Here is a 12,589-nt window from a genome sequence, read left to right as displayed (position 1 = left end):
TCATACTCGGGATGACATTGAGAACAGAAGACTCTTGTGCTTTGAAGTGCCTAAGGAGACATTACTGAGTGTCATGTTAACTCTGTTCCCTCTCTCTTTTGCTCTTGCTCACTCTGGCCGTTTTCTGCCTCTTTCTTTTTGTAGATTGTCCGGGTACAAGGTGAAGAACATATGGGTTGTGGAGACCAGTGACAGTGCCCATACCAGAAGAAGGACTTGTACAATGTGCTAGGAGAGCAGCAGACGCATAGTGCGTGTGTGTGTGCATGTGTATTTCATCGTTTGTCCAATATCATCCGTGAAGTGCCATAGAAACGGCAAAAAGGACAACGAAGAGTCATGGGGCGGAAGAAGATTCAGATCACCAGAATAATGGATGAAAGAAACAGACAGGTACTATTTCACAAACATATATCTAAAGATATTGCATAGTGGTTGAGTGGCAAGCACATCTGACTCATGATTTTGTTCATTACACAAGCATGCATTCATTGAAGAATCGAAAGTTTTTTTTGATCATTTTGGTCAATGCATGTCGATTGAGATGGGTCGGTTTTATGCACATAATAGTAGATTAAGAATAATTAAATTCATTTCGGTTATGAGCTTTTACATAATCAAAAAGGGTGAGGATATAGTTTGGCAGATCAGGAACAGTCTATCTAAAAAGATCAATGTTGCTAGTTTTCAAGTACTTTATTAAATTCCTGTTGAATTAAACTCTAAAACTAAACACAGACAATACTACACATGCTCTGCATTATAATGCAGAGTGCACTTCACATTTCTTTGCGCATGAAAATACATTAGCTCATTGCTAATCTGCAATGAGAGATGACATTCGAGGACTAACTATAGTTTGCATTGCCTTATAGTATTTATCTCTCAAAACGATGTACACAGGCAGTTTTCAACTTGTGACCATATTCGGGATTGACGGATCAGTCGTAAAGTGATCTGGTCGTATGTCGATTCATGTGGATACTGTACTGCAAAATAAAGTTTTACATGTTTCTGTGGAACACACAATAACTTGAGATTGCGCCTCCTCTTGAGAGCCTTCATAGTTTTCTCTGTCTGATCGCTGCAAACAACCAGTAAACAAAAGGGCTAGAGTTGACAAGTGTTATTTTCCCAGTTTAGGTAGGCAAATGACAATATTTAGGTTGTCAAATCCTTGGCAGAGGTTTGTACTCGGTGCTCTTATTGTGTATTGATGCTGCCAAGTGTTATCAAAAAGCCTCCTACCGATCTACATCTCGTAATTCCATCCAGCTTTACATCTAGCAACTGTCAGCGTATGCATTGATGTAAAGAGACTTTCCTCCCTCAAGGACCATCCAGCTCAACGAGGACCATGACATTTCTTTGTCATATTTACAGAAGCGGGTCCCTTGCCACCCTGCAATTTTAGCCAGAAAAAAATGGATGAGGCAGCATCAGTGTTGGGCGGTAGTTGTAGTCAAACCACCCCCAATTCCTTGGGAGATGGGCAGGGCCCCTTTTTGCGTAATGTTTGGTAGCAATTAGAAGTGGCCGCAGCACCACAGCACCCTCTCATTTAGCAGGGCGGGTCAACGGGGAGAACATCATCCTTCAAGTTGGTATGGTCTGATCTAACCACATTCTGAATTGAATTCACCCCTTCTGCGCCTGTGAAATAAACACCCAACAAGATGAATAGTCTACCAAACATCCTTGATTGGTCAGAAAGTGTTTTAAGTCTCAACCCTTTCAATATAGGACACAAAAAACATGGAGTGTAGTTATTGATCCATAACTGTTTTTCTAAGTGAAAGACTGGTCCCTGGAACCATGTAAAATGCGGTCTGTATACTACCTCTGCCTCTAAATATTGTATTTTGACACACGTACATGACGGTTTGGACTGCGCTTTGGAGTTTGTGACCTGTCGTGGTGAAAAATAAATGGTGAACTAAGTTAGTCACCACCCATAGGTGAATATTCCACGCTCACTATTTACAATAGTTTTCAATATCTTTTGTCTAAACATCATAACTTCCTCTGGCTCTAAGTGCAGAGACACCAGTCAAAATAGACACTGACGTAGAATTACTTATGTTCCACATGTTGTATATTTCTATACCAAAGCAGTGGGTGGAGTTCATGTTTTGGTCTTTGGTATTTAAGGCAGATACATTTGGCATTATTCCTTCAGCAAAATATCTCATATTCCTGTTCCCTTCCATGGGAGCATACATAATCCATACTATGTGGATGATTAAACAGTAAAAGTACTAGCACTTTGAGGCCACCGGCATCTTTTCATGCACATCTTAACATAGAGAATAAGTAATAGTTTTGAGGCATGATTGTCCATGCTACATTACAACCCAGCCATGTTCGCATAAAACCAGATTATCACGCTGATTGACAATAAATTCAAAATAATGACCGTCAACGGCACAGTGCTTGATTCTTCACAGTCATGATATTTATGCTATGATGTTTTTAATGTGAAAAATAATGGATTCCAGTAGTGGCTAATGTAATGTCCTCTTTCTGCAGTGGGAAAAACTGTTGAATTCCAAGTTTGCTTCAGCTCATCTTCATATTGAACTTTTGAATTTAACCCAGGTATATTTGGGCCACTTTCCTTGTAAGATATCCCAAGGAGTCTCTAAATTGTGAATTGTAAAGACATAGACTTTATATTAGTTCACAATCAATTCAGGATACTATTTCAAGGTCATTCCCACCCAGTACAAGACCTATGCACCCTCATTTGTCCACATAGAGATCCTGGGGGCGGTTTGCTGTCTCCGGTAGAGATGATACGGACCGACAGCCACGGTGGACCGTGCACCGCTGCAGCCAGAGGGCCAAGGTCACTCTGCCAGCTGGTGCTAGACATTCTTTTCCCTCTTTCTCCCTCTCTTGCTCTGCTTCTCAATCCACTCATGTCTGCCATCACGGGTGACACAAGGTTCTAATAAGGCTTCCAGCTTTTCACCCCTCCAGAAGTGTTAGCAACTCTGGCATCTTCGACTATGGCCCAGTCACAGCTGCACACCTAGCCCCAGATGTCTTGTTTAGTGACTCTGCCTGTGGAACGACATTGATAGACCCTCTGACTGACATGTCAGCTTTCTAGTGGCTTTGGAGCACATTATTGAAAGGAACAAAAGTGAATTCTTAATTGACTGGTTTGAATATTGGCCTGAACACCTGGTGGACCTTATTGGAATGAACTATTTCCCCCCCCAAAAAAATCGTTTTCACTAGATTAAACATGCACGAACACTTACCACTCCTGTAAAATAAAAATAAAAATACAGCAAACACAGTAATCCTAAAGTCCTTCTCTTATGACCAGTTAACCTAGTACTTTGATGCAACTGATACATTTGTGTAAATATTGGATTGAAGATAAATTGATTAGTCTAGAAGACTGAAACACAAGGCTGACATAATTGTTGTTCTGCAACTATATTGGACACTAAAGCCAATACGCCAGACAAACATCAAGAAAACATCAGAAATGATTGTGGCTTGTATCAAATTCTATCATCCAGTATGGTAGGTTTTTTTATTTTTGAATAGGAATACCACATGCTGTGAGTTTCTTTACGACCTCACAGGCTTTGAATTTAGAGAAATTACACTGTCTCTGATTGTTCTGCACTTTCTCTGTCATGGTTAGAATGAGTCTGCTTAAGTAGAGTTTTTTTGTACATGTAGCTCACAACCCCGCAGCGGTACTGTCGTTTTCTCCTGGCAGCGTTATATTATTGGACCATTATTGCGTCTGTGGCAAGGAACGAGTGGAGCGGTGACTGGCTCAGCAGCCATGCGCGCTGTGTTACCCATCGAGTTGGAACAAAGTCCCTATGCCTTGGCCTTTCAATCCATTTACACACAAAAATTGAGATTTCTCTTTGTGGCTTAATGGCTAGAGTTCATCTGCTAAGTAGTAGACAATTTGTTAATCATTTTCCCCCTCACCTCCCTCTTTCTCCAGTACGCATACGCTTGCACACGTTCCACTAGGTTGAGCAAACAAATAGACACGGAAATGGACAGATGAGAGTGTGCCTGACCCTGGTACCAAAGCTGGTTAGGAGTGCAAGGTTGCGAGGTGCTCTCAGTTGGTGCAAATTGTCCTTAAATTGGTCTCTGCATGTATCATCTTGTCTGCATTGTTATGGTAATTTGCTTTGAAGTCATCATCAGAGTGGCACAAATACTATCCGCAGCATTGAAAGAAAATAAGCCCATATACTTTATTGCACGTTTGCCATGCCAAACCATATGCCATTTTTAATGACATTGCAAAATGAAAGAAAATACACTACAAATATTCCTTACATATTGATCAGGGCAAAAGGTGATTGACTCACTATGTAGATATTTTCAGAATGAGATGTACCATTTCTTCACAGTTTTGCCTTTATGGGGGCTTTGGTGCTTTGAGGCCTAGTGGCAGAGGTAGTGGATAGTCAGATAGGCATACAAAATGTGCATTCAAGCTTGCATAAAGAAAGTTAAAGCATAAATTATGTCTCATATCATCAATTACAAAGTGCACATGAAAACAATTACAACCTGAAAAATCTGTTAATTTGTGATAAACAAGCATTTTGCAGTGAGGATGTGTAATATGACGACATGTGTCTACCACAGAAACAGAACTGCAGAGATATACGACAGTCACTCTGCTTGAGAGGGCAGGGGGTTACATTACCAACTGGAGTGATGTATGACCTGATGTCCCATCTGAGGGCTCAAGTTACAAGGCTTGTGCAGCGCTACCAGATAGCTTTCCGTATATGGAGTCAGCGGCTACAGTAATGTATGGACGCCTCTGTCTGACTCAGCTCGCTGACTTGCGTATCTTACCGTGACCTCTTAACTAGATGTGTTGGACGAACGCCATCATTTCCAATGGACAACCCATTTTGTTGTCTGTATCAAGCCCTCACCATGTTAGATTATATTAGATAACTTTATTCATTAACATGCCTGTTGACTAAAAACTTTTTTAAGCAATTGAAATAATCTGCCACTCCCATAAAAGTACTAACAAAATCCTGACTCCTGCTAATATTCATGAAAAAGTAAATCCTAGACCAGTCTTGCTTTAAAATTGGGCAAGCATCTTCTAATTCTCTAGTCTTATTCATATAAGAAGGAAATACATTTTAAATCAATTTTGGAATAGACTACAACATAAAATATTGAAAAAAATGAATACTTAAGACTGTATTCTTGTACTAGACTCCATTTATCATGCCCTTTTGATATGGGAGTTCTCATTTGTTAACAGCATTGCTTTATTGGAGTTGTATGTTTTGTCAGTTCCCATTTAACAGAAATATCATTTTATCAGGTTACCTTCACAAAGAGGAAGTTTGGCCTGATGAAGAAGGCCTACGAGTTGAGCGTGCTGTGCGACTGTGAGATAGCGCTCATCATTTTCAACAGCTCCAACAAGCTGTTCCAGTACGCCAGCACGGACATGGATAAAGTGCTGCTCAAGTACACAGAGTACAACGAGCCCCACGAGAGCAGAACCAACTCTGACATAGTAGAGGTGAGCGTGTCTCTTTTCCTTTCACGTTGACTGATCTCGCGTGGACCCCCTCCCCAACTGATCTACTCTTTGTCCTGCCAATTTTTTTACCATAAAGCGGGAAATTGCATTTAACAGGGAATAATGAAGGTACTTTTGTACTGTATTCAAGGCTACGAAATATCCCTTCATGAACACCCATTACCAAGATAATAGTCCTTTTTTCATGCTGGAGATGTGTGGTACATATAAAGGTTTCATAGGTCACATGAAGTCTCTACTACCTGATAAGTTCATGTTCACTAACTGGTGGAGGAAACCTATCTAACGACTATAAGGAGCATGTTTCCTGAGAGATAGTCCCCAAAGTTGCTGACATGTCCTCAGCGTCGGCTTTTAGCTTCTCAATTGTTCAGTAGAATATCACTAAACTGCTCATCTAGCCTTAAAAAGGTTTCTGGCAGTGACTGTGTCCCCTGAAAATGGCAGGCTGCAATGTCGAGCCTTTATAGAGAATGGTTTGGCTAATTAGCAACCTAAATGACATGAATTAGGTGGACTATTTTTCTATATACCAGACCGTCGTTACCAAAACGAGATCCTATTAGCGGAATGGCAATAATTAAGAATTCAACATAAATGTTCAGGAAAAATTTATGCCGCAGCCTCACAGTGCTGAGGTTCAGGCTCCTACTCTCAGCTCTTAAATGACTGTGTGGAGTTTTTGTGTACTCCAGCGTTCTTCCATATTCTAAGGAGAGATGGTTCTTGAGTTTATTGAATTGTCTAAATTACTCATCGGTGTAAATTTGAATGAGAATATTTTAAATGTGCCACTTCAATTCACTGGCGAACAAGCCAAGGTGTCCCCTAACTCTTGGTCAAAGTCAATACATGCTTCATCTCCCCTGCGGCCCTTATGAGGAAAATCACTATAGAAAATGCCTTAATGGAATACGGTGCTTAGGTCGCGCGTGCAAAAAAAGGGGGATTTCGCTGCATTACGGTTATAATTCTCTTAAGCCACTCAGCAGATCAGGTGTACAAGCGCGATCGTCTGTTGCCTATTGCACCTAATGAAAGACTTTTACGCTGTGAAATTAGAGACATTACATGTAGCATAGAAGAGTCAGCTGTGGCCCATTATCTTTTATTCATGCCGCTGCTTGTGAATTACCTGCTTGGCAGAGCTGCAGCAGAGAGCTTTCTGGCAAGCCAGTTGACTCTTTGAGTCGATTTTTCATCAGGGGCCTTGTAGCAAAAAAGGGCTCACCCACATAAAAAATAAATGGACGCATGTCTTTCTTACATAAGGGTGGATGCAAATTTCTTCTTCACTTGCAAGGTTTTACCAGATGAAGTTTGATAAGTCCCATTTTGCCTTGTGTTTTATAAAGTGTTTAACAGCTAGGCGAAACAAGTCAAGGTTCAACATCAAACAACAATATGGCATGACATGGAAATAATGATCTGGGATTCTTGAGTTGTACAAGTATAAGTAAGAAGCAAAAAAAAGCTTAAGATTACTCTACTCGTGTATAGTACATGTAGGAGGTCATCGCTGATTGTGGCTTTTTTGGCTACTTTCAAATAAGTTTTTTCCCTGCTGCTCAACGGCAACAACAATACAGCATTGTCCAAGCAACCCCCACCCATCTTTCTCACGGCTACACAGTTTGGGCTCAGAAGTGAAGAAACAGAGCAGAAATTTGCGAGCCATTCCACTTCATAGCATCATCACACACGACCTGCATTTGCTCAGCTATGTCAATGCGGGTGATGATTTTTAAAATTCAGGTTCCTCCTCCAAACTTTGTGTGTGACATTAAGCCATTTTTTAAAACTCCTCGCTTGCAATCAGATTGTCAATTCCATGTTTGTCAAGAGAAATGAGACTCACACGAGGCCACTTTTCCTGGACACTTATCTATTTTTTTTTTTATTGTGTTAAAGCAGTCTTTCGTCTCGTAAAGAATCATGTGCCTGTTTGTCAACTGCAAGAAGGCTCCCGAGCCAATGTGGACCTCATACTCTCACGATGTTTCACAGGGATGGTCGTCCTGTGGTTAGAAGCACAATCAAAGCGGTCACATTCTGGCTCAGAGTTGCAGCTGCAGATAAGTGCACAATGTGGAAGAACATGCCTCCATGTTGTCCACAGATGGATGGATGTAACCCAGTGGAAAGATGTGAACTTTATCTCAGAATTGGCTCGCATTCCAAAGCAACCCAGTTGGCTTAGATTTCTCCTTTTGTGTGTGATTTTGTTAGGGGTTATTCATGTGTGCTCGTACGTGTTTCAATCACAACTTCATATGTAGGACATTGGAAAATCTGCATCTTTACCAAATCTAAAACAAAGATAATTTGATATAATTGAGATAATGTGCAGAATTGCAACACTGGCCTATTTTTAATTAGATTCTGTATAAAGAAAAATAATTTCAGTCATGATCGATATCACAACAGTCCAGAATTGTATATTTTCACAATTGATTCAGCCAGACAATTTGGTTCACAGGTTAGACAGCAGGTGGCCACTTAAGTTATCATTTTGTATTCTGGTCCAAAACATGTTGGTAGATGGTAAATTGTTGTCAAAGAAGTCAAATAAGCAGAATTGGACATTTTTCCTCTGACAAATATTTTGTCCATGCTGTGGTGTTGTTGTGAAAGGGGCAAAGTCCTCATGACAGGTTTTAGTGCCACTGCCCCTATTGTGCTTATTATTAAATTGTTTTATGCCACAAATGAAAATGCTGCAGTTAGTCATTAGATTAATCTAATAATATTCATTCTACCTCCTCTCTCTCACTCTCTCTCTCCCTGTCTGGAGCTAATGAGATTTTGCCCTTGCTCCACTTCTAACCTCTCACCATGATGTGGACACAGAGATGCCTGTATGCCCTGGGAGTAACCTTTTAAATTGTGCCTCAAACTTCACTTGTCTTGGTCATAGAGATTTACTAAAGTTGGATAGGCACACATTAACTGTAATCATATAGAAATTAGACTATTCAATTGATTTTAATCAAATTTGAGTCAAATACCATGATTCACTGTGAAAAATTGATAACCTTCACTGTTATTCAAAAGATTTTTTTTATTTTATGGCTGAATTGCATGTCTTCTACCCTGATGAATTGTGAACGTAAACAAGTGGCGATCATTCATAGGGAAATTTGCCTTATCTTGCTCCATAATAAATAGGTCTTGCTATTGTTACCTGAAGGACGGGGCGGGGCTGACAATTCTTCTCTTCTTGAAAGAAAAGCCTCCCTCTCACAAAATCTCTACAGTAACAGGAAATGAGCATATAATTATCAGGCCCCTTCCATTAGCTTTAATGTCACGATTGCATCAACTGTTTTTTGGGGGTAATAAATGGGCTCGTATAGATCATTCAACACAAAATGTAAATTTTGACCGTTACAGAATGTCAGCGGCTTTTTGTGTCTCATCAGAACAAAGAGGCTCTTCATATTTATTTGTTTAATTCAATATTTGGTACTTGCTACCATGATAACATTAAAAAAGAGCTAAACATATCCACAGGAAAATATTTTCATTGTGTGGAATAGATTCATTTCCAAATTGAGACCAGTTTATATTGAAAAGTGAATAAAATGTATGATTCTCAATAAAAAGTGGTTCAGAAGAAAAGATGAAGTCATTCACTACATACAGAACAAAATATTTTTTAGTTAGTTTTACTGTTTACTGTAATTCTGAGATGGAGAAATCATATCAATGACCAATTGTGTCATGCTGCTCAATGGTTGCTTTGAGGTTTTATGTGCTGATGGTGGTGGTGCTGGGGTTAGATTGTCACTCAAAACCTGACCAATGCTGTGATTAGAACTCATTTATACCTTTTAATGAATGCAAATTGTCACATCTGCTGCGGTGAGCTAGCTGTCTGAACTATTCAATTAGTGTGATTGATTAATTATCTTAGTGCTGGTGGCTCAACAGACATGGAGGCTGTAGTGGAGTGCGAACAAAGAAAGACAAATGAAAGGGCACGTGGGTGAAAAACCTTAAACAAAAATCCCATCAAAATAATAGAATGGTATGCCTTTCAATATTTATAAAAAGTAGCAGGTAATGCATGGGAAGTCAAGTCAACATTTGTCCACGCTCATCAGTCAGCTATGTTTAGAACCGAGAAGGAAATTTGGTGGTGTTCCCGGCTACACACTGGACAAGTATACTGCACTGTCAAATTGGACATTTCATGCACTTGTGCACGCAGACTCTTCTGCACAAATCGGTTGTGTAAATGTGGACTTAAATAACAACAAAATGGCCCTTTTGCAGTTCTGCGTCAGACATTTTCCATCTATTTGTCCTTAAAAGTGTTTCATTTAACACGGATGCGATCGTACAGTCTGAGCACTCAGTTTTCTTAACAAAACACCACTTAAGTAGGTCCTCGCTTTACGACATAAATGCAATGAAGTAGTTTGTGCAGAAGTGCAACAATTCGTGGTTTTGTGGTACATGACAGATTTACAATACATGTACTTGGCACTGTCACTGACTTTTTTCATAGGAATATTAACTGTGATTATATTCACTCTTAACTGAATGCCCAGACTAAATTTGTTTTGTTTTGTTGTGTTGCCAAAAAGGTTTCAATTCGACATCAAATAAATGTATTTAAATATGGAGCTGTTCGGCTTCCATTGAACGATTTTTCCCAGAAAAAATATGCTCGAGGGGACAGTTTGAGCCCACCACCACTATAATTGCGACCATTGGTTGATATATATTTGAAAAAGTTTCAAAAAGAGAGAAACCAAGTACTTTATTCTGATTTTATAAGGCTTACAGTCAGCTGTCTCTCTTCCAACATTTCCATCTTTCCTCTCTTTGTGCAGTTCTATAGAGCTCACTGCCACAATGATGGCTAGGCCTTTTTAAGCAAAACCAAATATCATAGATATTGACATAGGCTTATTGCCTTGATGTTGATTTTGTAGGGTTTGCAATATTGTATGTGGCAGTTTCCACTGCCATAATTGGAATATTGTTTCTGCTCTTGTAACTTATTGGAGTCTTATTGAAGGAATTCATCACTGCATATTTTTAGATGGTATTTTATTAGTTCTTGATTATTTAGGAGGAGGTTGGAGATACGGCTAGATTTAACTTACGGTTGATTCAATTCCATACTTTTTTAACTCAAGTGGCACATTTTGGAAAATAAATCAAAAAGGAAAGTAAAGTAATGGAATTAGATCCAAATCTGTTTACAAATCCAATGTATATCACATAATAAACTGGAATTGGTGACTTGGTCCTACATCAAACACGCACACGCACACACACACAAATAATATGTCAAAATAGGGTGAAAAATACTCCTCACATGTCCCTTCTCAAGGTTTCTTGAGGAGAATCCCCCTTTTTAATATTGACCATGGTGCGATAGCTGCCAACTATTCTATGGCTCTAACCAATTTAACATTCCATTCAAGAAGACACTTCATGAAGAAACTAAAATCACAGGCCATACACAAAAACAGAGACAAACCGCCATAGGCAAACCCTCAACAAAGCATCCTCTCCCACTGCTACGCCAAGACCTTCAAAGCTGGTTTAAGGATAAAAATAAAAACGTTGAAAATAGCTGTTCTGTGAAAGGAGCGATTGCATCTTCTTCTTGTAACTAAAGTTCCAGTATCTGTACTCAGTTAAGTGTCTCTGTGAACCTTCTTTTATTTTTGTGCTTTTCCCAATGTTGTTATGTCTGGCTCTCTAGTAGGCTTGTTACTAGGTCAGGTCTGCCAAAGACATTTTTTTTTTTGCTTTTGGCGCACATCATGCTTCATTGACGTCAGTACTTCTTTTCCCCCCACTCAACTATGTTTCATACGTCTTATTTCACTTTGAGCATCTCGTTGGCGAGCGCTGAATGAAAGGAAGCACAAGTCAGAGTGGTTCCCCTCCCTTCTTCAAAACATGAGTTTAGATAATGCTAATGGTTCACCTTGGCTCTATTATGTCTTCGAAATGGAAATATCACACATTTTACAGCTTAGTTTAGGATATTGAAGTTCAAAGAAAAATACTAGCATTTCTAAAATGTGAGCTATTAGGAGTGGTTTTTTTTTAAATAAGAAAAAAATTGATGGTTTTAATCGGTGATTCACTTGCCATATGTGAGAATTCATTATATTTATTTTTGGGAGAACATTTTATAGCACAATGATTTATTTTGTTGCAAAAAAGTCATATATTGATATTTTTCCAAGATATATTTAAAGCAAGACCAGAAAGTTATTCCCCTTTATGCTCATTCTTTCATCTGACACTACCCATTTGCATTTAAGGTAGTCTATAAAATGGTTGTTCATGTATCTTTGCTAAATTGAAATTTAGGTATGAAGGGTTTAATCCAAATTTGAAAACAACTAGTACATTATCTTGGTCTTGCCTCCAATAAGAAAATATTCTCAGAAAATAAGAGTACTTCAATTTTTGGAATAAACAAGACCATTTGGATAATTATAGGTTTTTTGGACTGTTTGCTTATAAAAGACTTTATGCAAGCAGGGTAGATATCATGCTTCAAATTCGTCCAACGCTGAGCCAATCTGCTGAGGGGCAATCTGTTTATTCTGTTTGTTTTATTTGCACGTTGGTACCTCTTTGTGTGTCAGTGGCTTTTGTTGATTTGCTTCAGACTTTACATGTCACCCTCGGTCAGCTGCTATAGGTTTTGGCCCTTTCACAATCCTAAACAGGATGCAGTGATATAGACAATAGATGGATACCTATTGTTCAGTATTGTTTAGATATCAGAAACACATGACGCACACTCCACTGGCAAGTTGTAAACTACAACAGGTAGCTGGAAACACAGTGTGCTGGGGGATGGGAATTAATTGTTTAATGTCTTTAGTTGTAAATCTGTGTGTTATGAACCACATAAAATAGGTCAAGATCGTGCTGGCCTGATTTGATTGGGTATAGTCAGGTGGCAGCAACTTTAGCGCGAGCTGTTAAACGATCATTAAACCGCAAGCCCTCAGCCCACCCTTGTGTTCT

At 39.2% G+C, this 12,589-nt stretch overlaps 1 protein-coding gene across 6 annotated transcripts in view; it reads left to right on the top strand.

Annotated features, from left to right (window-relative positions):
* The window catches only part of mef2aa (myocyte enhancer factor 2aa), a 48,716-nt gene that overhangs the window by 16,108 nt on the left and 20,019 nt on the right, over positions 1 to 12,589 (top strand). For all 6 annotated transcript variants that reach the window (XM_077596035.1, XM_077596031.1, XM_077596033.1 and 3 more), the window contains exons 2-3: positions 145 to 393; positions 5,351 to 5,554. In XM_077596035.1, coding sequence (XP_077452161.1) covers positions 340 to 393; positions 5,351 to 5,554 — 258 coding nt within the window. In that variant the 5' untranslated portion in view covers positions 145 to 339. The remainder of the gene's footprint in view (positions 1 to 144; positions 394 to 5,350; positions 5,555 to 12,589) is intronic.

The sequence above is a fragment of the Stigmatopora argus genome, chromosome 3 (genome assembly GCF_051989625.1).
Source record: "Stigmatopora argus isolate UIUO_Sarg chromosome 3, RoL_Sarg_1.0, whole genome shotgun sequence".
Lineage (NCBI taxonomy): Eukaryota > Metazoa > Chordata > Actinopteri > Syngnathiformes > Syngnathidae > Stigmatopora > Stigmatopora argus.
The sequence above is the reverse complement of the archived record's forward strand: the minus strand, read 5'-3'. Positions and strand labels throughout refer to the sequence as shown.